The sequence below is a fragment of the Nelusetta ayraudi genome, unplaced genomic scaffold (assembly GCF_046127955.1).
Source record: "Nelusetta ayraudi isolate G7.1 ecotype Tasmania unplaced genomic scaffold, CSIRO-AGI_Nayr_v1 ptg000007l, whole genome shotgun sequence".
In the NCBI taxonomy this organism is placed as follows: domain Eukaryota; kingdom Metazoa; phylum Chordata; class Actinopteri; order Tetraodontiformes; family Monacanthidae; genus Nelusetta; species Nelusetta ayraudi.
Window position 1 is genome coordinate 5,148,055 of NW_027466057.1, and position 25,888 is coordinate 5,173,942.

At 44.2% G+C, this 25,888-nt stretch overlaps 1 protein-coding gene across 3 annotated transcripts; it reads right to left on the minus strand.

Moving 5' to 3' along the window:
* Positions 1-1,399: 1,399 nt before the first annotated feature.
* Positions 1,400-20,925, minus strand: prkcha (protein kinase C, eta, a). 3 transcript variants are annotated; one of them, XM_076018058.1, is made up of 14 exons: positions 20,146-20,925; positions 15,454-15,517; positions 12,803-12,953; positions 12,688-12,722; positions 12,494-12,576; positions 11,683-11,833; positions 11,455-11,588; positions 11,215-11,346; positions 10,339-10,512; positions 7,733-7,887; positions 5,561-5,699; positions 4,744-4,932; positions 2,131-2,277; positions 1,400-1,989 (listed from the first exon to the last, which is right to left on the minus strand). In XM_076018058.1, the coding sequence occupies exons 1-14, from the start codon at positions 20,494-20,496 to the stop codon at positions 1,825-1,827; spliced, it is 2,070 nt and encodes a 689-aa protein (XP_075874173.1). In that variant the 5' UTR covers positions 20,497-20,925; the 3' UTR covers positions 1,400-1,824. The 3 variants fall into 3 exon arrangements, with proteins under 3 accessions (XP_075874173.1, XP_075874172.1, XP_075874174.1); XM_076018057.1 differs by having other exon boundaries at positions 12,803-12,956; positions 20,146-20,924; XM_076018059.1 differs by having other exon boundaries at positions 11,683-11,812; positions 12,803-12,956; positions 20,146-20,922.
* Between the last annotated feature and the right edge of the window lie 4,963 nt (positions 20,926-25,888).

Consider the following 25,888-nt stretch of genomic DNA (forward strand, 5'->3'; position numbering starts at 1 on the left):
CAGTGTGGCTCTCAGGCATCATTTCCAGTTTGTGTCTTCCTGTTTCTCTTACAGGCGACAGCAACGATGCTGTGCGGTTTCCTGTTTATTCTGTACTGGCTTGCAATGACGATAAGCGCGGCCAAAGATGATTGGACATGCTTCAGCACTGCAGGGTTAAAGTCACCCTCACGGTCTCAGTCTACCTCTTCCTGCTTTTCACTTTACTTCCGTGTATGGAGGCAGACTCGGGGAAAAAGATTAAAAAAAAAAAAACCCTACCCAACTTATTTGGTTGCTTAAATAAGGAAAACAACAAGCAACTAAAAACAGTCATTAAACTGGCCGTCTGCCCAAGGACACGGGAGGTTTCAAAGTTCGTGTGCTTTATGGGAGTGTGTGTGATAGTGAGAGACTGTTTGTGTGCGCATGTGCGTGTGTGAGCAGAGAGCCAAAGCCCCAGAGATTACTGTTCTCAACTATAACTGCTTGATACTAGTCATTGCCTCAAAACTCTTCCCCTGTTCATTGAAACGGTGTGATGAAATCTCCAAAAGTTTGGCCATTTCACAAAAAAGCATGACTCACTTGGCCACTTTCTCCTCAGGTGCAGTCTTGCATCATCTTTCATGTGCCTGATCAAATTACACAGGGGAAGGTGGACGATTTTGTTTTGACAATAAATAAATATTGATATATATATGGATCATTTAAAATATACACACACACATATATCTATGTATATAAATATATATACATACACTTCTAGTCAAAAGTTTGGACCCTATAAATTTAAAGTATTTTCTTTCATTCTCATGACTACTGACATTGCAGTGTCTCACAGAAGGTATCAAAACTATGTATGAACAGATATGGAATTATGTAGGAAACAATAAAAGTGAAAAAAAACCCAAACACGTTTTATATTTAAATTCTTCAAAATAGGCACACATAAAAAAAACACATTTAGTTATTTAACATGTTTTTCTTTGCTGCATAATTACATATCTTGCTCATATTGTTGATGTCTTCAGTACCTATCTGCAGTGTAGAAAGTGTATATATACATATACACGCATATCTATATGCACATAGATATGTATATATCCATCCAGTATCTTTCAATAAATTACATTGGTTCAGTCATGTGACCTATTCAGTGACATGTTTTTTTTTTTCCTACATCTGTTTCTTTTTATCCCTTTGATTGTAAAATGGAGAGAGTGCATGTGAGTGTCATTTTTTTTTCCAGAGAGGGATGCATCATTTAAAAGCTATTTTTCCTGCAAACTCACTTCTTCCTGGGTTTAAACTTGCTCTTCTGGGAACTTCAGGCAAACTGTTCCACAAGCCAATTATTTTCGGTTTTTTTTCCTTTTTAAGCAGCGCTGGACCTCAAAATGAAACACAGACGACAGCCTCATGCTCCAAAATGTGCAACTTCATTTGCAGAAAGTGGAAGCAAATTCATTCACCTAATAAAAATCAGATGCTCATAAAAAAACCTGATATTGTACACTTTTGTACAACACGTTTCCAACAATGAAAAAAAAAAAAAAGGACCATAACTGACGCGTAAATAAATCTTTTAACAGTCAAGACAAAACACAGTAGAAACATAATTTTGTTTTCAAAAGTCGTTCGGGAACCGTGTTCCTGGAATCACAGCAGTGCTTCGGAGTTCTCGCGCTGCAGTCTTGGTTTGTGTGCTGTGCGTGACTCACTTCTCGGCACGCTGAGTGCCTCACAGGGTTGGGGAATGTCACAGCCTGAAACACTTGGTCATTTTTGGCTGTCAACGAGCACGAGGGAGAGTACGAGGTCGAGTGCGGCGGGTCAGGAGTATCAGTGAGGAGACCCAAAGCCCTCCAGCAGTTCAGGCGAGGTGAAGGAGAAATTGATGAACTCCTCCTGGTTGATGGAAGGGATCAGAGGTTCGTCGATTGGCGTGAGGGTGGGCTCTTCCTGAGTGAAGTCCGGGTCAAAGTTGTTGACGTCTTCTGCCATTTTCTGGACACGACAGACAGGAGGAAGGAAGGAAGTGAATGAGCAACCTGAGGTCGTGTTCTAGGGAGAGGGCTGTTCAACTCACAACACAAGATGGTTCTGCTGAGGGATTTCATAATCACTTATTGACACCTATTGACTTACAATCCTGGGCTTGAACGGAGGTTCCAATTCTCGACGATTTAGCTTCTCCCAATCAATAGTGGCGAAGAAGGCGTGGCTGACGACGGCATCCTCGCCACCCTCCGAGGCCACGCAGCCGAGACGCCGGGCGGGATTCTTGGTCAATAGCTGTGGGTTTCAAACAAAGGCGACATTTGTAAAAGATGCGGCTCGTCTGAATGAGAAGCCAAAGACAAGCCAACAAAAGAAATGTGAAATAACATCAATCTGTGAACAACCACACAATGGATTTGTTGTCAAGGGGGTTGCATTCCTGTAGGTCGTTTTTAGCCGGTGCAAAGGCGTAAAACGTGAAGTATGAGTAAACAAGATCAGTTTTTTGGAGCGACGCCAGGCTCAAGATGACTTCCCGTCTCTTTTCCTTTTACTCGCGCAGCAGCTTGACGATACGCGCAGCATTACTCATAAAGAAGCACACCCTTGATTGTGTCTGGCGCCTTTCCACGTTGGAAAGTTCAAAGGTGCATCTTGATCTTCCTCCTTCCTGGTTGCTGTGCACAGCGGCGAAACAATAGGAAAGTAAAGTGGATTGCCTGTTTCACTTCTGATTGAAAAGCTCTCTGTCTCAATCTGCCCCTGGGAGGGGAGCTGAGCTGCAAAAACAAAAGTGTTTTTCGGCTGCAGAGTTCTTTATTTTCACATCTTAAGGCTGCTGGTGACATTTAAGAGAGCACAGAAAGACAACAGGCCCCCGTTACAGCGTCACAGCGGTGATGGCGATTATCGCAGAGATCTGCACTGTTTACGATATCGGTTTAAAAACACTGCCAGCGACCTGAGGCCTTCACGAGGAGACCTGTCAGCGGCAGAACCAAACAGAAGCCAGAAGCAGGTAAATTACCATCAATATATACGTATGTATTGTTATACGTGTGTGCTCCTCCACCAAAAAATAGAGGTCATTGTGCACTCTGCTCTGCTCGGGAGTCCTGCCTTTGCACCTGGAAACGGGACGTTACTGGGGGTTCCCAGAAGAAGAAAGACTCTGTGACTAATGTAGAGTCGATGTTGACAATGAGTTCCACTTTGCGTTTTATTGCCCTTTGTACCATGAGTTTGCCTCAGAAGTTGTTTGATAGGTGTTAAACTGCTGATATGATGTGGCTGAATGATGCAGACAAACTAAGATGGTTTTTCACAAGGTTTTAGAAAGCCTGGGCCAAGAGAACAAAAAGTACATTGAGGTGAGACATTAAGTCTGCTGTTCTTTTATTTTATTTACTCCTTTATTTATGTGTTAACTGTGAATTGTGGAGTCATCTAAAGGAAGTGAATGTGATCATTTATTAGGGTTTTTGTGGTGTTTTATAATCTGAAAGGAATGGGTCCTATTTGGACAAGACACAATAATAGAGAATAAAGTCCATTCATTCATTCATTCATTAATAACTCTTATGATGGTTTTGTGTAATTTGGTCAAGTCAGCACAAGTGTCCAGCTGTTCTCAGCCACAGAGGCACAAAGCCAGTAGACAGGAGTTGCAGTGTGGAACACATCAACCTGATTTCTTAGTTGTGTAATAACAGAGCCAAGTGATTCTATTCAAACTGATAAGCTACTTGAGGTAAACGAGCCAATGAATCTTGGCTCCTGCAGCGTCGCTGCTTTCTCCTTTCATGAAATGTTAACTGGGGAAAAAAATGTGACCACCGTTTAACGCTACTTTTCTCATATTTATGCATCAGACGGCCAACTCGCTGGTGTAGTTTCTCGTTAATGTGTGCTCATTTATGGGCCGCGGAGCTCGAACCTTTAGCCTTTTTATGGTCGTTATTGTCAATAAACATTTGTGTTACTTTCGACAGATTTAAGCCACTCAAAAACCCTGTCACAGTGAAGACGGCGGGCTCACTCGCCGACAAAGGGAACCCTTGCAATGGATCAAGCCCCAAAAAAGAGCGACACGCGTGTTTATGTAACTTGCGACACGGATCACGCGGGGTGTGTGGCGCTTCCTTGAGCAGGCTGGCACGGGGACAAGGCTAGAACGCGACTCTAGGGGTGCACCACGCGGTGGAGGAATGGAGGGAGGCGTTGGCGTCATATTTATAGCCTATGTGCTGTGGCTTGCCACTGAGCCATGCCTTAATATAGTTATGTAAGAGGCCCAGGCCAAACAGCTGGCTGCCAGAGCGCCGTGGGCTGCCAGTCACGCCGCTCTCTGGGAATCATTCCGCCTGAAGGACGGTCATGGAAATCTCAAGTGGCGCTCCTGCGACCTTTGCCATCCTAATTTGTCACAGGGCGCACGCGAGCGCATAACGCTCCAGGAAGGGAGGGAATTGGCCCTTTATTAGACGATTGCGCCGTCTATTGGTTTTTCTCTCTCGGGTGATTGATTCCCACCGTCGGCAGTTCATTTGAAAATCGTTTGCGGCAATTACATAATTTGAAATCGGACAGAGACGATCGAAAACATCTCCGTCTCAGTCCTTCATCCCGTTGTATTTACCCCCAATGTTTACTTGCTGTTGTTTCTCTGTGGCCAATGTGTATTTTTTCCTTTTTTTCCCCCCTCCGACTCGCCGCGAGCATAAAATGGAAACACAAAAAAACACTGCCAGAAACACTTACAGCCTTGAGGATATTCACCGCCTCCGCGCCGAGCCAGGATGCATAAACAACCTCCTCATTGAGGATGGACTCGAAGAGGTCGTCCTCGTTCTCCGCCTCGAAGGGGGCGTGCCCAGACAGCATCTCGTACAGCAGCACGCCGAGAGCCCACCAGTCGACAGAGGGGCCATAGAGCATCTCCTGCAGGATCTGTGAAAACACGTAAAGGCGTAACAGTCGGAGCAAAAACACCACCGCAGTGCAATAGGAGTCACAAAGTCCTTTGTGCTCTTATAAACACTCTCTGTTTGGGATTAATGTGTTCCTGGTGTCGTCGCGCTGAGGAGGCCAATGTTGAGAGCAGCAAAAGGTGCCTTTCATAAATTCAGACGCAACAGTCTTGCTTTGTGGAAGAAGAAGGAGGAAAAAAACTCCTCTTAAACATGACAGACAGAGAACATCCTGGTCCTGAATGATGAAAGCCAAGCGCGACTATAAAAGAAGGAGGGATCGAGGACCGGTCGGGTCAGCAGGGCCATTTACGATGTGAGCGAGCTGCCTTCCAGTGAAATTCCAGGGTATATGGAGTGACAGCAGCAACCGCAGTCTTTGTTTGTAGTGAGGTGGTGTGATGGCAAGGGGACGGCGCTGGGAGCCGCATCATATGAACCCAGAGAACCTTCGGGAAGCGAGGGGGCGGCTGTATTAAATCTTGGCCAGAGTCTCCGTCTTCTCTCACAGGTGCAGCAGCCGAAGGAGCAAAACGCCCTTCATTCATTAATAAGTAGCTCAAAGCCTTTTGACTTGTATTGATGCAGCAAGAGAGTAGAATACAGACCTCTGGAGCAATGTAATCTGGAGTCCCACAGAAGGTTCCCGTGGCCGCACCGTCACATATGCCTTCTTTGCACATGCCAAAGTCGGCCAGCTTGCAGTGGCCGTCCTGGTCGAGGAGGACGTTGTCTAGTTTAAGGTCCCTGCAGGGAAACAAAAATAATAGGAAGAGCACAGATTTATCATCACAAGACATTTCTTATCTTGCAAAGTTGAATGGGATGAGTTAAAAGTCTCAATAGCGTGTGCTCAAAGTGTGCATTCGTCTACAGTTGCATCCTAAATATAGATAGATAGATAGATAGATAGATAGATAGATAGATAGATAGATCCCAAAATGGGAAACTACATTGTTGCAGCATAAAAAATAAAAAAAAAAACAGTATTAAAACACTCAAATCAATCTAAAACACTAAAATGAATCTATATTAAAATATGTAAAAAACGTTACACCTGACAGCATGAACAAAGGAGACGTACAGTAAAATACTGGATGTATTTCACTTAAAGGCCTTTAAAGGCAACATTTCATAGTACAAATAACAGAAACAGATAGGAAATGCAGTTTTTACTCATGTAAATATAAGAATTGGAGATTTTAAGATCATAACAACTGATACATTTATGCATTAAACAGCTGCTGAGCCGTCACACAAAACACTTGCTTCACAGTAAATAATTACTCTCAGTTCTCTAACAGAGAGTCAGTTGATGCACGAGGGCAGCGCCTTCACTTCTGTCTAGTAATGCTGCTTTGGTTGGATTAATCCGGTCTGCTTGTCTCTACAGTAAGCTGATTGTGTAACAGTGACTCTGGTGCCCTTGCTGACTGACCGTGGCCGCCTAGTAAACTGGCCAAAAAGAGAGATGATGCTCACACATGAGCGGCCAACTGTGTAGTAAACAGTTGGTGCTGGTGTTTTGCTGATAAGGTCAAAATGGAACAGGACACACAGGCGCATATTTCCTGTCCAAAACGTGTGTAATGGCAGCCAGGAACATGAGCGTCGACTGGACTTGGAATTCCCTCTTGCCACAGCTGGGTCACTTGGATGCTATAAAATTCACGGTACGCACATATGACAGTTTAACTTCCACAAAAAAAAATGCATATTTGCAAAGCAAGCAGAGTTGCCATAACAGATACATTTCCACTGTAGTAAAGAGGAAGCGCTGACAAACACTGTGACGTGTGTCAGCTTTTTTTTTTGTCAGCCTGTGGCGTGAGTGTGCGTGAGTGTAAAAGTACACGCGGTACAAAAAAAAAAGAAAACTCTGACCGACACTTAGGCAGGTTTTTTTTTTCCCCAATATTAATCAAATCGATTTGAATAGATGGTGCTTCTTGACAGACAGGGTGCAAAAGGAGGTGCAACACTCAGGGAGCCCACGAGTTCCAAAGTCCTGCAGCTGTTAACGATACTCTCCACCTCCTGGGGGACTCTCTCCCTTTTAAATTGTTAACGTTAGCCAGCCCGGGTGCAGCATATCTCTGTTCCCCCAACGTCGAAACAATCATCTTAACATAAAGAGCATTTCATTTTTCACAGGGGAGGAAAGAGGTAATAAAGATACAGTGCAGACAAACTGAGATCACATCAGAGTGTGACTTCTAGCTAAGGCTAGAAAACTAAAAGAGAACCTTGTGTGTATGTGTGTGTTGGCCGACACAATAAGAACACAGCATCCGGTACAGTCCTCAGAGACCCGCTCATGTTGTGTGTGCGCAGCTGTGACACGGCAATGACATCATTACCATGGAAATGGAAGACAAAAATATGTGCCATCGGTTGCGAGGTGAAAGAAACCGCTGGTTATTATGATGGCATGGCAATGTATGAATGATGATAACCTTATAAACGAACATTTGGATGCGGGAGGCGTTGGCTCGGGTTCGAGCCGCTGCTCTCTAAGAGCTCCTTGGAGGATTTTGCTTTCGACACGGGACTCATCCATCTGAGGACTACGGCAACAATATTGCAGTTTTTTTTACAGAATTGGATGATTTGCGAACGACACGAAGCACCTGCACATTCTGGGTTCTCCTGGAATAAACACTCAGAACTGTAAATATTCTTTCGGGCACGTGTAAAGAAATTGCAAATACGTCTATTTCCCGAAAACAGATTTAAAGTGATTGAATGTTTCTTGCTGTTTTGCGCTCACTGATTCAGACCTGTAGATGATTCCCTTGCCGTGGAGGAATATGAGCGCCGACGTGATCTCAGCCGTGTAGAAACAAGCTCTGGGCTCCTCGAACTTCCTGGACTTCTGAATGTGGAACATCAGATCGCCTCCATTCACAAATTCCATCACAAAGAAGAGGCGGTCCTGCGGTGGGGAGGAGAGGAGATGAGAATTGTGTGAGCGCAACTCAAACTGCCAATTCAATGGTGGAGATCCAAAACCAACCCCCACCCTCCCCCAATGTTTCAGAAAAGTCCGGAAGCGCGAGCGTGCCGAGACGCCTCCAAGGATGAAACGGCGAGGCCGCTCGTAAATTTCACACGTCTCTTTAATGGATTTTTCTACGCCCGATCAAGCCCATAAATCTTTCTTTCTCATTACGGAGACGCAGGCTCCAGTCAATACGTGATCCAGAAAATTAGAGTGTGGACCGGGAGGGAAAAATAAGACTCTGCAGGAAAATGTGATGTCAGATTCTGACCATAAAGCTTCCTCATGTGCTCGTGACACGCAGACAGAGCAGGCAGTGTTAAATCTGCCCTGCGGTTTAATATTTACCCAGAGATTATAGGTGTTGCCTTTAATAATGTGCTGCACGAGCCCAGCTAGCGGCACTCAGTGGGAGGTCCAACTGCAGGAAAACTTTTTTTTAAGCTCAATGAGACAGCCTCATAACATTCCCAACTTTTATACCGAGTGGCATATTTCAAAATGCTAAACCGACGGCCGATCTCTGAGACGACTTTGACTCTATGTCCGCAAAAAAAGTACTTTTATTCAAAGTGAACACCCCCGACGCACAGAGCCAGTTCCACGGTGGCTTGAGTTTAATGTTGCTAATTAATTTACAGGATCCAGCCGCTGGGAACCTGATGAGACAGAAAGAGTGGCGACGAGGGGCGAGATTTAACGCCGTCGTCTGAGGACGAGCAGCAATGATAAATGTCCCCGCCAGGCCCAGGCGCTCCAGAGACGCATCACTCGCTCAAAGACAAAATGTGTGTCCAGCCCACATGAACATGTTCACCTCCCCGTCACCATGTTTCCCGCTTTTGATATGTTTGTTATACAATACCAGTCAAAAGTCTGGACATACCCTATGAATTGAATGTATTTTCTTTCATTCTCATGACTATTAACGTTGCAGTTGCTCACCGAAGGGCACCAAAAATACGTATGAACACACATTGAATTATGTAGGACACAATGAAAGTGCAAAATAACTCAAACAAAAAGTCACCTTTCATAAAAAGCATATTCAGAGTTATTTAACGTGTTTTTCTTTACTGAATAATTACGTTACAAGTTGTAAAAATTAAAAAAAAAAATTGCATGAGAAGGTGTGTCCAAACTCTTCACTGGTAGTGTGAATCACAGCCAGAGAGGCTTAAATTTCCTTTCACCACAGTGGTGATGCAATTACGAGGAATATTGGCGCAAGTGAGTTGATACAAGTCGCCCCCACCCCCACTCCCTCCCACGAACTACTTCAAAAGTCTACTTCATTCGGAGAAACATGCGTTTGCCAACAACAACAAAAGTTTTGTTATTGTTTTTGTGCTGTCGTGAGATGAGTGGCGATCGCTTGTGTGCGTCAATCGGCCAGCAGCTGAATGCGTTTAGTCGTTTCCTGTAAAATGGCTTGAAGATCGAACAGCAACTTTCGCTTGTGGCTGAAGCGGACGCTGATTTCCCAGCTTTTCGGCTTGCACCAGTTTTGTTTCCTGAACGCTTGTTTCCGAGTCTGTGCTTTGAAGTTTTGTGCTCTATTTTGACTTGAGGTGAAGTAGGTCAGCGTCGGTTCAAAGAGTAAAATCTGATTAGGTCGCTGCTGTCTGAGCCGCGGCTCTGACGGCGGAGCCTCGCAGATCGCAGGACATGATTGGTAAACTGCTGCCACCTGCTGGAGATTCTGTGCATTACAATGAGTTGCAAGCTGATGAAACGCCATTGGTAATAAATAAATTGAGAGGCATTACGTACTATATTTTAGCAGCCTATTTATTCGGGACTGAGCCTCAGCGAAGGCCTGCTCTCATTTCTACTTCTCTTCTCCAGCCACTTTTTGAGTTGTGACACATTGGTAAGCACTGATGCTTGGCATCAATTTATCATTGAATGCAATATTTAATTAAACTTTTGAAGTTTATTAAACGCACAGCAAATTCAAAAAGCTTAAAAAAGCTTAAAAAATGATTTAAAATGACTAGTTGAGTTGACTCAACTAAATGCCATAATAATTACTGCTACCTCTGTTCGGCTTTGCTTGACATACCAATACAATGAACAAATTGATGATAGCAAGATAACTATAAAAGGAAAAAAGAATTATTGGTGTCATATAAATGCATCATACTGGAAAACAAGAACTGGTTTGGTCAAAGTTATTTGATACATGTCTAATTCACTTCTTCCATGCATTTCATTGGAATGTTTCCTACAATTAAGACGTTACATAAGACTGTAAAGACATGATTTACCCTTCAGTTACACAGAACGGAAGGGTTTATGTGCCAGAACTGCGGCGCATTTAAGATTCTTGCGTGTCCTGCTGGGCATAAAGACGCTCTTTGTTGTTATGCTATGTGTACTCACTGCAGTCTGGAAGCAGCAGTAGAGCTGTGTGAGGTAAGGGTGACAGCGGGCCAGCATCAGCACCCTCTTTTCCGTCATTGTGCACTCCACGTCGTCGTCTTGTAAAATGATGTCCTTCTTCAACACCTTGACAGCGAAAAACTTCTCTTTGCCGTTAAGCTTTGCCAGCATCACCTGCAAAAACCATGGAGGAAAGTTTATATTGGACTCCGAGGCAATCCAACACGTAAAAAATGGGGCTCTGTGAGTGTGTTCATTTGCTCTGCTGCTGGAAACGTTGTTATGTAAATATTTTCATATTAAACAACACTTTGCTTTTCACGCTCCATGGACATTTCCAAATAAACTGGCATGCCGGATGGAACAGATTTTTCACTGCTAGATGGGCCAGGTAGCTGCAACTCAAGGCTTCCTAAAGCCTGCAAGAGTGGACACTGGCTGCAAGCAGCACGTCCGACTCTGCTAAACTTTCAGAAGCTCATCAGGAGTGAAACCGCTGAAAGTCTGCAGTGCTGTTCTCTGTTCTTTAAAGGCGTTTAAAGATATGATGGCTTACGGTAAAGGGCGAGCAGCCGTGTCTGGTCTGGTCTTTAAGGAAGCTCATTTGACAAGAGCAATCTAGCACATTCATGAAAATAGCAACACAGCCAAAATTTCGTGTCTTCACAATTTTGTCACTAATGTCATTATATGTAATAATTCTCACATGACTATCGCTGCATTTCCATGACAGTTCTTTGCAAAATAAAAGTGTTATAAAGTGTTATTATTTCAAAAATTTCGAGAAAGTACAATTGTGATTTGCAGGTGTTTCCATTGAATGCTGTGAAGTACAATTCTAGGGGTAACTGAAACGCAACTTATGTGTAACGTTACCTTGCCAAAGCTGCCTTTGCCAAGGACCTGGATGAACGTGAAGTCTGACATTCCCAGTCGAGGAAGCACCTGCTGGATTTCTCTGTTCTCCTTCCTTTCAGACAGCGGCCTCTTCTGACTTACATGGTTGACCTGTGGGAGTTCAAAAACATCAGACAGACAAGCTCAGTTTATATCAGTTATGGAAAAAAAATCAACACGTGTTTTATTTTGACAAAAGAACCCTATGTGCTTACTTACCACCGAGTTGCGTTTTGCAATTTCTCCAGCTTGCAGACCCATGTCTGCCAGCCCTTTGGCCAGCTCCATGCTGTTGACCCCGCAGCTGGGAGCGATGTTTCCTTTGCAGCGGATGTGGACGTTCATTTTACACACTGGCGAGGCGAGAACGCAGGCAGACGGGGGAGAGTGAGTGCGAAAATCCACAAACATGGTGATCTGCAAAGGCAGCGTCGGGAAGGCTCTTACTTTTACACTGTAGGCCCTGCTTGACGATTCCCCACAGCAGCGAACCGCAGTGGTCACAGAAGGTGGGTGACTTGTAGTTGTGGCTGCTGAACTTGTGCGGGACGTTAATGCTGAAGCCCGGACTCGTCGCCTGGAGGGAGACAGGACATGACTTATGGCTGTCATGTCACGGCCTTGTGCTAAATGGCGCTTGCATTTGAAATGAATGTCCACTTCCTATTTGTGTCACAGTGAGGCTTGGTCGCTTTTTATTGCTACACTTGCTCTTCTGTGAAATCCCCCGAGGAAGAGAAACTTGTCAAGTTCAGCAGTATGCAGTCGAGTGGACAGGAAGAAGCCATGAACCAACTCCCCAGTCAAGCCGCAGTGTCTCAGTGGCTGCGTTTCCATCACAGGTTTTTGCAAAATAGAGGCAATATTTCTAAAAAAAATACAATTGCAATTTGCAGGTGTTTTCATTGAATAAGCCGCAGTTCTCGTAAAATCTTGTCCCGTGAGATTTTACGAGAATTACATTTGCGTTTGTTTGTTTACCTGTGTTTGCTGTCAGGAATGGTTGTTATATTTTTCTTTGATTATTTGTAAAAAAAAAAAATCTGTTTCCATGACACTTTTGCGAAATACCTCTATATCGATGTGTCTGAAAAACCATCTCATGAGAGCGTGAAAACCCTTTTTTTTTCTCCGAAGTTAAGGTGTTTCCACACTAGTTTTTTATTTGTGATATTTAGGTTTTGCGCAATTCTAGGGAGTCATGGAAATGCAGATGCTGCAGTGTGTGTTTCATTGACTGGTGCGCTCTGTGTCTCACCTGCTCTTTTGTCGTTTTCTTCATGCGAGGACACACGGTGACGACTTGCTGGTGGCATCGCTTGTGTACCACACAGGTGCACACTGATTAAAAGGACGACAAAAAAACAAACAAACAAAAAAAGGGCCAATTATCCGACTTGTGTCAATGTGTTGGTGAAACAGTTGCACTGAGAGACAATGAGAGCTTCTCACCCTGGCACTGGTAGCCCTGCTTTCCGAAAACGCCCCTAAAAATCAGAGACAGACACGGTCACACGGAGCTTCCGCTGGACACGCCAGTGCGCTGCGCCGCGGCGACGGGCCTCACCAAATGAACTCTTTGCAGTGGAAACAGAAGGTGGGCTGCCGCAGGTAGGTCGACATGAACTTGTGTCCGTTGACCTGGTGGATCCTTCGCCTCACGGCCCCGTTGCGCTTCCTGGTGAACTCTTTGTACGTCTTCTCCTTCACCGTGGCTTCTTCTGCCATGGAAAACACAGAGGGGCAGTGGTGAGACGACACAAACGCCGGCTCGGCTCTTCTACTGTCAAGGGCTGAGCTGAGGACAACACTTAACAAGTGTTGGGACTTAACCCAAACCAATACCTTCACTTCGCACAAATGTACCCAGCAAAGAAAAAGTCAACATTGATACATATTTAGTACTTAATGATGTACTTAATGTGTATGGAAATATCTAAATCAGGCTCAACTAGTGGACGGCGAACTTTGAGCAGTACTTAAGGCCCTTTCTGACATTGCCGCAGACATTTGCAGTGGCAAAAGGAAGTTGAAGGTGGCACAAACCACCCGACCATTGTCCAGGCCACCACACAAAGAACCATAGAAACTCATCTCACGGAATGCAAAAACGCTGAAGTGAAACACTGAAGTGAGCCTCCTGCTGCCACACACAGCTCAGCGCTGTAGGATGTTGCGTTTGGCTCTGAACGGACTCTTGGTCGCAACTGCAGCTTATTTTGACACTACGTGCGAGAAGAAAAAGGGCAAAGATTTGGCTTCCTACTAAAAGTGATGCTTTGTTGCAAATGTTTGGAAGGTCCTGGAGGGGAGGGGTGAATACCTGGGCTGAGCAATATTGCAGCAATGTATCAATGCCCTTTGTGACATCACAGGGCTGTTTCTATGTCTGTGCATTTGAGTACACACCTTCGGAAAAGTGGAGCGAGCAAAAATAAGTCAAGGACGGACTTTTCTCATTCCTGGGAGGCTCAGAGAGGTTAAGATGCACATGCCCTTGTTAGAAAGCAGTGATGAGTTGAATTCTGGATAATCAAGTTTACAGGACAGTATTCCTAAATATAAAAATATAAATATGAAAATGTTCCCCAATATCTTTTTTTTAAGTGTCCAAAAGCAGAAAGAAATGAATTGCCATCAATGTGATCATTGTGATGCTTTATGATTTTCATACAGGCTTTCTGAAAAGACCTACAGTTGTGGGTATTTAAACTGACACGCCCACTTCCTCATCTCAGCTGACAGACTCAAGTAGGTGGATTAAAAGAATGAACAAAGAATTAATACTCTGTATCCGCAACACAATCGTATTATCCTCGGAGATCTCTGCACGTTTGTGGGCTCAGTTCGCTGGTGCTCTGCTCTGCTTGCGCTACCTGTTTTCATGGAGGGTCGCTGCACAGCGCTCATGATGCGAAACCGCACATGCATTATGGAAACCTGCGTGCTTGAGCCCCCGCCACCTTCGCTACTGAAATTCTTGTGGTGGTGGAGGACGGGGGGCGGGAGGGTGTGATAAAGGGGGAGATGAGGGGGGGGGCTTCGCGTTACGGCGCGCTTCAAAGTAGTTTACACGGCTCTGGTAAAGGTCAATGCTCTCCCTTGTAGATGCACTCATCTCTTCTCCAAGAAGAAAGGTCGCGATTTAAACTCGATCGTTGAAATGACATTCAAAAAGCATCGAAACGGCAATAATTTAACACTGGGTTTCCAGTTTTTCACAGCGCGATTTGCTGGTTTGACGAGACGGTGCTGGCGTAATTTTTGAACCCGAGCGTTTGCAGCCTTCGCTGCAAACCTTCTGACGGTCAACAGGCAACGTGAAGAGAAAACGTAAAGCAGAAAACAGAGGAAACATCTCAATCAAAGTGGACCAAATCAATAGTTTGCTGCCAGCTTAATGAGTTATCTCCGACTCCCAGTTCCCTATTAGTGCAAGGACGACACCAGAGGCTGACAGTCAGCAGACGCAGGCCACCACCCTGCAGCGGGCCGTGCTGGCTTGCAGCCTTTGACAAAACCTCCCCGTAAAACTCGACAGAGCCGAAGCAACATCTTTAAACGGGGGAACGTCATGCGTTCTCAAATGAATACAAAAATGACATCAAGTTCTGCTAAAAGTATTACTGCTGTTGCAGTATTTGCGCTCGTCTCTCTAGCAGACTTTACTTTCAGCTCCTGTCACCTTTTCGTTTCAGTCTTGGTGTTTTGTTTTTTTGTTTTTTTTTTTAAAGGCAGCTTGCAGGGGCTGCTTCCTCCTTTTACCACAGCTGAAACTATGTTAATTGGTCTCATGATGTTAAGACCAGCTTAAAAACACCTTAGACTGGAACTTTTAAAGATGGGCATTTGAGAACTTTGCAAGACTGACATTCCTTTTTCGAAGACGTCCCTTTGGCTCTACTGCGCCACTGATGCCTTCAGCTTTTGCTACTTATTAGAAACATTCATGAACGGAACACACAAGGAGCTCATGGAACATTGAATTTTGCAAACAGGATTGCAGCTTAAAAGGCTAATTCAGAGAATTTTGAGATTTTTTTTTTTTAAACAAGTGATTAGATTAGAGAGAATCAGCAGAAAACCTTCTGAGAAAATGTTCCACCGAACTATTAAATGATGCAAAATATGTATTAAATAACAAGGGCCACAATCAATTTGTGACCGACTACACACACACACAAGTACGTACGTACACGCTCTTATTGGTAGCCTTACCGTCAACGAAGGATCCAGTGAGGGAAATGCAGATGTAAACCTTTCCTTCTGGCTCCAAGTCCATCTGAAGACAGAGAGACAAATAAAAACAAGAAATATTCAGTGTTGCATTCTTTGAAAAGTTACTCAGGAGTGGATGCAGACGGTTTCCAAGCAATTTCAGCCAAATGCAAAAGCACTGAATGATGCTGTTGGGATGAACTGTACAAACTCGTTAAAATAGGAATCAATGTGATATTCTGTCGTGTCAAACAACAAACAATGGCGCAATCAGGGCTTCGACATGCAAACTATAGAAACTGCACATGCTGGCATTCTCTGACGTGCGCTTTCGGAACGCCGGAGGAATTTCCAAGAGCCGGTGTAGCAGGTCAGGCTGGTTGCAGAGGATGCTGGAGCGATTACTCAGATATGACCAAAGACGAAAACCCTTAATCAGCGAGCTGAGGAAGCAGTAGATATCGATTGCAGCCAGCAAGAAAAAGAAGAAGAAGAAGAACCCAACGGAAACTTTGAAGTCACCGAGCGCTAGAGTTCATGGACTTCATACGTTTAACTCATCTGAAAAAAAAAATAACACAAATGCTGACACCATGACAAGGGAACGGCCAGCGACAGCCAATTTAAAAGACAGAGACACGACGACATGCCGCCCCGCCGCACCACCCACTGTTGAACAACTTTCTGTGTCTTTGGATCAACAAATTCTGTTCTCCTGCTTTGTTCTAGAACAGGAGAAAAAGCTTTAAAGACTTTTCAAATAAAACAAGCATTTTCTGGTTGTTCACCAGAAAATGGAAAACCTGTATTTTTTTATTTTATTTATTTTTCACCTTCATTACTTAGAAAAACTGATTGTCTTTTGTGTTGAGATCTTCTGAATGGTTGAATTTGTGTTGTTCCTTTGACGGAATTAATGATGATTAATGCAAATTTGTTGATCTGAAATGTGGTACGGTCACACATGTCCATCGTCCACGCAGTGAAACAATTAAAAAAAATAAACATCACAAACTAACTAAACTTTGGTTAAACTTGGATGGTGTGGAGAGAGAGAGAGAGAGAAAGACAGAGTGAGAGTGAGAGAGACAGCTTACTAAATGAAATATTGAAAAAAATAAATAAACTGAAATCCTACAAAAAAACAATAATCACATGATGTCCTTGAGTGAAATGCATTACTGATAACAGTTAAGAGAAATGTATCATCTAAACAATGATAACAACAGTACAGGAGTGCACGATAAGGCTTTTGCTGGTTCGAACAGACTTGCCGGACATGCAGGCCGACCCAACAATATCAATCTTGAATCGTAGGTGAAGACTGGAGGTGAAGAAAAGAAACAAAACAAAACCGGAATGCCTTTTTTTCAGTTTACTTAACGCTTCAGAAGTTTCTGCTAAAGAAAGAAAACTTATTATCACAGGTTCCACGCCCACAGGATTCACTAACAATAGCCATGTGTTAAAAAAAAAGTTCTTCTGAATCGAAAATTTAGAAAAATGCCCCTTGAGAATACACCGATGTATCGCTGCAGCGGCAGAAGTGAGAGAATTTGGTCCCATGGCTCTAATATGGGCAGTTAATAACGGGACACCCAGGGTGTAGCGCGGGCTAAGAATAGAAGAGCAGCAGCGTGGTGCCTTCAAAAAGCAGAACTTTTAATGGCATATAATGGAAGGGGAAGTTTTCTGTTTTCTTAAATAGCTACGGGGGTCGCGCTGACGATTCACTCCATTAAGCAGCACGCTTAGTGGAAAAAGCTGAGGAGCCATATTTAACCCACTCTCAGTTTCTACGCTCATGACCTGCTCGAAGCCCCTCCCCCCCCCCAAAAAAAGAGGACAATTTGCTCTTAATGCACAACTCATTCATGACAATTATGTGCAACATGTTGAATATGTTGAAACACAGGCACCACCACTGAGAGACTTGATGTGATCAAAGTGTTCTCACAGTGAGATCTCAGCCCAGGCAACTTTACTCTAGCGAATTAAGTTTCAACTTAATATTTTCACTTATTTATTTACTAGAATAGAATAGAAAAGAAGCATTTTTATAATTGTGAAATAAATTTGGGTCGTGACTTTATTATAGGGTAAAAAAAACATTGGTCTTGAGTAGGGACGCAAATTATTGATTAATTTATTCAGCGTTAGTTGATTAACCTTATCGATCGATTAACGATTAATTGATAAGTGGCAATTTTTCCTGAGAACCTAAATTTCACAATGAAAAATGTGTAAAAAACAAATTATTTAACCCTTTCATAATGTTGAGGGTTCAATGTGACCCATTTCTAAATTAGTGAACAGTAAAAACACCCTCAACATTTATCCTCTGACTTTAAGTTGACTTTTAATGGGTCACATTTCAACTTTTTAAAGTTGTTTAAAAAAGTTTTTTAAAAGTAACTTGTTCTAGGTACGCAGGCATACACCACGCCATTCAACAAAAAAAATGTGAAAAAAATGTAAATTAATTGCGACTAATTTAATTTAAACGATTAAATTCTTAATCGACAACTAATCTATAATCGATTAATTGTTAACATCTCCTGAGACTTCAACAGTTGAGAACCACAGCTCTGGTGTCAACGTAGAGGCAGAAATAACATTTGAGATTTTCTGCTCAAGCCGAACCGACACGTGACTCCAGACAGGACTCCCTTTGTGCATTTCCCCGGGGTGGCGAGGAGCGATGGAGAGCCTGAAGAGGCGATAAGAGGTGAGCACCTGGACGGGCGCCAGGAGGCGGCAAGCTCCTAAATTAGCTTGGCGTCGAGCACTTTTTTCAGCCAGCACTTTCTCAGCGAGCCCTTGAGCGGCAATCAGGTGGTGGGAAAGCTGCGATAAACTGCGGCGTGGGCGTGTGGAGGCCTGCGAGGAGGCCTCTGCAGCCACATGTGTGAGAGAAACCAGTCTGTTGATGTGCATCGACGCACACACAAACACACACATGCAGACGCACACACACTGAAAACACTCTGGCGGCTCAGATCATGGCGATAACAACTCAGCGCTTGTGTGTTGAAGTGAGAATCGTTTTTTTGACTCCTTTTCACACGTCTGGTTTCAAGGCTCGGCTTAAACACGGCTTGACCGCAGTACTTGTACTGTATACAAGTGTGTACCCGTTTAGTAGCTTTTATTACCGCATTTAAAGCCATCTTGTAAATTGTTGTTTGTCTTTACGATGAATGCATTTACGCGTTTAAATCAAAAGATAGAGTTCGCTTTAACAAAGCAGGGTACTAGCTTACTACATGCCGGGCTACGCTTAAGAGATTGATGCAAAGGTACCGTAGTTCTACTTGCTGATGAATTTATTTCATCTCACCGCAAGTTTTCCGCAGCTGTAAAACTATTTTTTTTACAGGTTAACTTGCCGGTTTTCATAAAACCTTTACAGGACATCGATTGAGGCATTGGTTTCCAGGGGCGGGGGGGAGAAGCGCTTGAGGAGAGAGTGCTGTTATATGTCGTCAGTACCAACTCGGTCTGCTCCAGGCCCGGACAGGTTCACGTTACAGTCTACACCTGCAGGTGGCATGAAGTCCCAGAGAGAGATGAGAGATTTCATGTGCCTGGCTGAGAGTTGGACGGGTAACACTATACGGCAGGACGTCTAGTTTCAACCTCCATAGAGATGAGTTTGTCAAGTGGCCGACTTCGCACACTCAAATCAACCGTGTGCTCAACACGGACGCATGAGGGGACTGTTTTACACACACACACACACACACACACACACAGGTTCATTTTAGCGACGACTTCGACACTGCAGGCAGTGGGTGCATGCAGTTTCAGGCCGTCTTAACCGATGACCAACAACCTTCATGGTGTCATGAGATGTGACTCGGGATAACTGCGCCCACGGACGGTAAAAGAAGAAATGGAAAAAGCAGAATAATGAGCAAGCATGACAACACAGAATTTGTCCTCTAGTTCAGAGGTTAAATTGATTACATGCAGTGTTGTCTAGATTGAAACCAGTTCAAATCTGATGTATTCCTCTGAGGACCAGTCACTTTCTGTGGAGGAAATGTCTTAATTGAAGTATGAGGAAGTCAAGGTGGGCTCCAAGTTTACATGCAAATAAACAAGCAAGAAACTGACAACCTGCTAAACAACTCAGGCGTTGACGCTTAAAATGCAAACCCCTCTCAACGACATAGTATGTTTTACTTCCTGAGCTACATCCTCGCTCTGTCAACTCAAAACCTGTACGTGCAAACCGCAAATCGTGTGCCAAAAAGGACCTGTTGATGCGTACATATAGAACGTGCTGAAACAAGTTTTCTTTTTAGCCTCCCCTCGATCCCACCAAACCCCACTAGTTATGGCAAACAGAATTGTGACACCAGGATTATAGCTGTGAATTTTGCTGATGCTAGAATGTGGAATTTATGTTTCTGCTGAGGCGTTACAAAAATTCTGCAACATCTGCAACAGGACATTATTGTCTACAATACTAAGAAATTGCATCTTTTTTAAAAAGTTTTTTTTAGTTGACGTTTGCATGGAGGACATAGATGCACACCTGCTTGTGTGGCATTCCTATGAATCATCCAACAGGTACGTTGATATAAATAACAAATCAACGATGCTACAACCAGTGAACATTGGGTCCCACATACCCGAGGAGGGCCCTGCTGCGAAAATGTCACACAATTCCCACTTTGCACTCACCCATCCCTCAAAGGGCTCTCCGGTGTTGGAGGTTTTGATCAGGTCGTCGAACTGGACCACGCAGTTGGCGACGAAGTCGTCGTATCCGATGGGAGTGTCGTGGAACACGGCCATCTCGATCTGCTTGCCGTTCATCACGTTCAGGCAGAACTCCTCGTTGTACGTCGGCGTGTTGGTCTTCTGCTTGATGTGGGTCTGTCCGATCTTGTAGTCGTCCACCTTGACCACGATGTAGGGGTCCAGAGCCGGCGCCGCCTTGTTGAAGATGACCGAGTGGCGCAGCGAGAAGGTGGTCGGCTTGAGGTCCACCGCCTCGCCGATGCGGAGCTTCAGGTAGCCGTTGAACTTCATCTCGCAGCAGGTTGTTTGGGGCCTCAAGTTGGGAGGAAAAGCAGCTCAAACGGCGTAAAAGTAAAAAAAGAAAAAAGAGTGTATAACAAATACAACAAAGTGTAACAAAGATGGTGATGACGTAGATAAATTATATTAAAAACAAGCGCAAAGTGTCAGCCGCTGCGCGGCGCCGCTTCCATCGTGACTTGAGGCAACAACGTTCCCTCCGGCTGCTGGAGAGACATGTTTCCGCTGCCGCTGCCTTCGCCGTTGAAGCTGCTTCGAAAAAGTTTCAGCGAAAAGGAAGCCACAACACAGGCAAGCAGTCGCCACGCACCAGTTCCGCATAACTCTTTTTCACGCACGCCCACTCTGTTGTCGCTGCTGTCACTGTTGTTTAGTGGAGTCTGACTGCCTGCCTGTCTGCCTGTCATGTGGCGCCCTTTGTAGTTCTTGTCAAACTAGTCCACACGGGCGCGCTACTACATGGACCATGATGCAACGCTCTGCGGACTGGAGGTGAACGACGACTCACCTTGCCCTACCTGGAAGGGCGCCCTCTTGCGGCTGTCATACAGAACTACATGATATTTTGTTTTGTTTTTTGTTTTTAATTGTGCTGCCTTTGCGGCCGTGCGCTCGATGCATTGTAATAAATAGTTTACATGACTACAATTATGAAGGTTTAAATGGCTATGTATTTCTATACTTAATATTTCATCACAATTTTCACTCTTGATTATTTTTCGTTGCAAATAACTTGATATTTGGATTTATTAATTATCTCTTGTTCTTTTATTTTATTTACTCATTTATTTATTTTGTTCATCCATCAGTGGATTATTATGATTTAAATTATTGATTGATTTTACTAGTCAGCCTCAAAACTTTTTTTTTATTTGCAGTGTATCCGTACTATTTAACCTCATTGATGTTTATCAGCTCAGCTATTGTTTGCAATTTGAATCTTTCATTTCTTTTCAGGCTGTCTGTAGTCAACACAAGCACTTTCCGTGGTTGTGTTGCACTGTGTCAGTCCACCTCTTACAGTATGTAGGACAAATAAACTCTTTAAATAGAGACAGCACACTCTACTGACAAAAAAGTGATGTCAGTAGAAAACACACACACACACACACGGTTGAAATTAATTTGTTTTCTTCCTGATGCTATCACTCTCTCCCTCTGCTTCGACTTCTCTTAACTTCCCTCTCCCTTTTTCTTGCTTCCATAAACGCCACGATCAAAGTCACGCTTTATTGGTGTTAGACCTGACCTCTCACCCCACTCTGCCGAATCTCAGCACTCCACATTTCTCCGCTGCAGCTGTTCTAAATAAAGAGCAAAGCTCACACATCTTACACATCCACGGGTTACAGGCTGACGTGTAAACATTGTCCCAGACATGACCTTTACCGAGAGAGAAGCTCACAGTGATGAATGGGCTGAAAGTGAAAATTTCACGTCAGTATATCAATTGTCGTGACACATTTTGTGATGTATATCATGATAATGAAATACGTACAGTGCTTTAAAACATATTTGTGTGCTCATGATTTTTTTTTTTCTCCAAATATGTTGTTTGACTGCACCTTCTGATGGAGGCACAAGGCACATGATTAAGCGCCTTGTCCAGCAGAGGGCAGAAAAGACAACAAGATTGATAACCTGTAAGTATTTTTTCCCCTCCAGCCTTCTGCCCTCTGTCCTTCAGTGAGGCAGCTTTAGAAATCATCTCTCTCTTCTCCAACTCAGAACCAGAACTGGCATCTTTATGGTCCGGGATGATTTGTTTTGTTTCTTTGTTCCAAGTCTGGTTCTCCTCATTTTTTGCTCTCTCCTTTTTTGCCCCGTATCCATTCCCCCTCATTCCAGCATGGCTTTCTTTCTCTTAATGGTTGTCACGGCTTAATCGTGACTTATTACTCATTGAAGGAGCCTGCACCTTCACATGGCTCCAGATGCTTGACGCAGACTTATAGGCTGGAAGTTGACAGGTACACAGACTGAAGTGTGTGGAGAATACAGGCATGAATACATAAAATACCGAGGATGTAGACCAAAAGTCCTCAATACGCCAGATTTTATAGCCCCCAGTGCCGGCTACCAGCAGCGGCCCGTATATCAAAACAGGCTGACTCTCTGTATAGACTCAATTTCAGCCACTTATAGAGTTTCCACATTCATGAAACAGTTTTTGTTTTTTTGCCACTTTATGTCCGTGGTCACCCTGGCAGCTCAATCATCTGGCTTCCTGCCCAGGTACGGCCCATATAGCTGAAGCTAATCAGCCATAGCAGTGGTGGCTAACGGCTCAGTGGGGAGACAAGCGTATGGCCCAGTTATGAGCGAGCCTCTACTTAACTGTTTTGACCCAGGTGAGAGAAAATTCCACTCAAAGCCAATATTCACCCACACTTCACCCCCCATGCACTCAGCAAACCCTCCTCCCACAGTCGCAGCCTCTACTCCGGTATTCAGCATTCATATGAAAGCAGACCTAAAAATGGACTCGCCTGTGTGGACGCAGAGGCGCCACAAGCTCATTCGCTGATAAACACGGCCGATGCTGGGATTATTTTGCAGAGGTTTCTATCACAAGCTATTGGGAAGGCCACCCAAGCTTTGTTATTTTAGAGGCACAGTGCTTAATTTGAGTATGTAAAAGATGAGTGGTATGCCCTAGGTCTCTGGAAGTGTGCACTAAATTGTACATTGGGAAATTAGAGACTCTTTGTGATGTCACAAAGGGCACTGACATCCTTCCAAGCTCAGTAGCGACACCCCGCCAAGCGTTAATTCAGCCTAGTTTTGTCCCTTGTAAATATTTGGAAGGTCCAACAAAGCATCAGTTATAATGCGAAGCAACAATTTATTTTATTTTATTTCTTTGCAACAGTTCTTTGATAACAGTGAAAAGCTGCTCTGCTTAAGTTGTGGATACAGTTACATAATATGGGGATTTTAGTGTATCTCAACCACTGTACCTTTGAGGCAGCTGTACCGCTAGAGCTTTTCTTTGACAAAAGATAGAACAAAGTTAATCATTGTTATGAACTTTTATGTGGTTAGTCTTGGAACCATCATATTCCTGTTATTCCTGTTTTAGCGGTCAGTGTTTTTAAATTGAATGAATAAGAGTGTGTGTTTAAGGCCGTTGGGAAGAGGAGGAAATGGAAAAAAAGTTTTGTTGTGAAAAGCAGAGGAATGAATGGAGAGAGGGGGTGGAGAAGGGAGGGAGAGACTCAGTCAGAACTGACCGGACAGCAGAGCATGAACACGTTGGGTGATGGGGCTCTGGGAGGAGGGTCTATATGTCAGAGCCCCTCCAGAGTAATTGACTCCAGATGTGAGGCAGTGTGGCCCCTGCGCCAGTGAGGCGTCAAGGGCCGCATTAAGAGCTCAGTCCATAACTGATGGGAATCACTGGGACTGAACCCGATATCATGCCGCTGACCAACTGGGCCTCCGCAAAGAAGCCTCCCCATGTCTGAAGTTCTGCTTGGCAGCGCAGCCCTGCTGAACCACTTGCCATCCAACAAAGAGCTGTGTCACTCCTGACCTCCATGTCTGCCCTGACAACATTGAACAGTCTTTATTTTTCCCCGTGAGAGTTCAATCATCCCGCTGACAATGGTGACAGCAGTTCCCGGGGCTCGGTCCATCTCTGCGTCTTTGTGTGGCGGCGATTGTGTTTGCCCCGACGGTGGACTGAAAGGCGATGAGTTGGTCAAACAACTCTTCCTGTTAATAAGGTTTTCATTCAAGAAAGCAGTACGTTTGCCGCACACAGCTGTTGTTGATGAAAGGCAGCCCTGTGCAGGTCTCGCTGTTCTGACACGTAAGCTGAAGGACATCGCCCGTCTACACAAACACAGCATGTCACAGCTGATGTTAATTGGCCTGAAAGAAGCAAGTAACAAGGACCTTCGGTTTGTCCTTGCAACCATGACTCCGCCCACGCTCAGGTACAGGTCAGGCTTATGGAAATGCCTTTCAACCGAGCTGTCCCGTACCGTGAACGCCTGGCACTAGCCGTGCAGGGCTAGTAGAAGAACGCCTTAGTTGAGGATCCACCTCTGTAGAAGAGCAGCTTCTAGCAGCAGTCTTAATTCATCAATGCAAATGAATGAAAGGAGGATATTTAGAAGTAAAACATTATTCCACCTTCCAGTGGGACTTTAACTTGCCAGATGGAACGTTAAATGTTATTGTACATTTCCATCTAAAGCATCTATTAAACACAGTCTTTTTTTTTTTTTTTAAGCAGTTGATTGTCCAACTCCATATCTGATGGAAAGTGGTCCAATAACTTTTCCCCACTGCCAGTTGAGCCAAATAGGAATAGGGAGGTGCATATTAAGGGGAGCAGGGATATCGAACACAAGTCACAGCACCATGGCGAGCAACGATACACCACTGTGTGTAGCTAAACCAACTTACCCAAAGCCAGTTTTGGTAAAAGCCCTTCCATCCACATTCACTCCTGCCTTATCTTCTGTGGTTTTAAATGGCAGCTGCGCTCGCTGAGCCGTGACTTCCTGCTTTTGTCACAATTAACAGGCTGCTGGTTGGTTGATAAGTATGACTGTCTGAAAATGCCTCAGAATGGAGCTTTTCAACACAGGTTTTTCTGGATGTCCGATGTGAAAATTTCAGGTATCCGGCGGTGTTGTGGCAAAGGCGAGACCAGAACATGTGCCGCCTGAATGGAGACATCATGGAATGAAGACGACGCAGCGATGAGACGGACAGGGAGATAATTTAGATGGAAGCGCTTCGTCATCAGTGACACTTGTGTATCAAGAGCCGAGTTACAGTCGGCCGCCGTGACCAAACGGAAAACCACTCATCAGGCTAAGCGGCGTTACAGGGCTTACGTGAAAAGACCCCTAAGCGACGTTCAATGAGGAATGTCTGTTGAACAAGATTTTGCGGGTAAACAGAAAGCAGATGTGCGGGGTCTCAGCTTCGGCTGCACTTCCTGACGTCCGCCATACCTGTTGAATATTTGGTTTGATGTGATTATGCTTTTGGAATGGCAAACAGGATGAGGAAGTGCAACTCCTAGCTCTCTGCCAATAAGCGCCTAGTACGGGGACTGCAGTGACCTCACCGCAGACTCTTTAAGTGAAGCCTGCAGAGGCAGAAAATCGAAACCAGAGGTTCGCAACCTTTTGTCTGATGAATAGACACACACATCTCTGGAGTGGGCTGGTAAATACCCTCCAATTTATAAGTCATTAACTGATAAACACATCGTCACTGTGGCATGGAATTGTTTGCGTTAAAGGATTTTGAGGGCTGTAATTGGTTTGATAGTTTATTCGTCTTTACATGCTTTGTCTTCATGCTGTTTTGGTGTATTCACTGCTTCAAAATGCTACACATTTGATTTTAGTTTGAATCA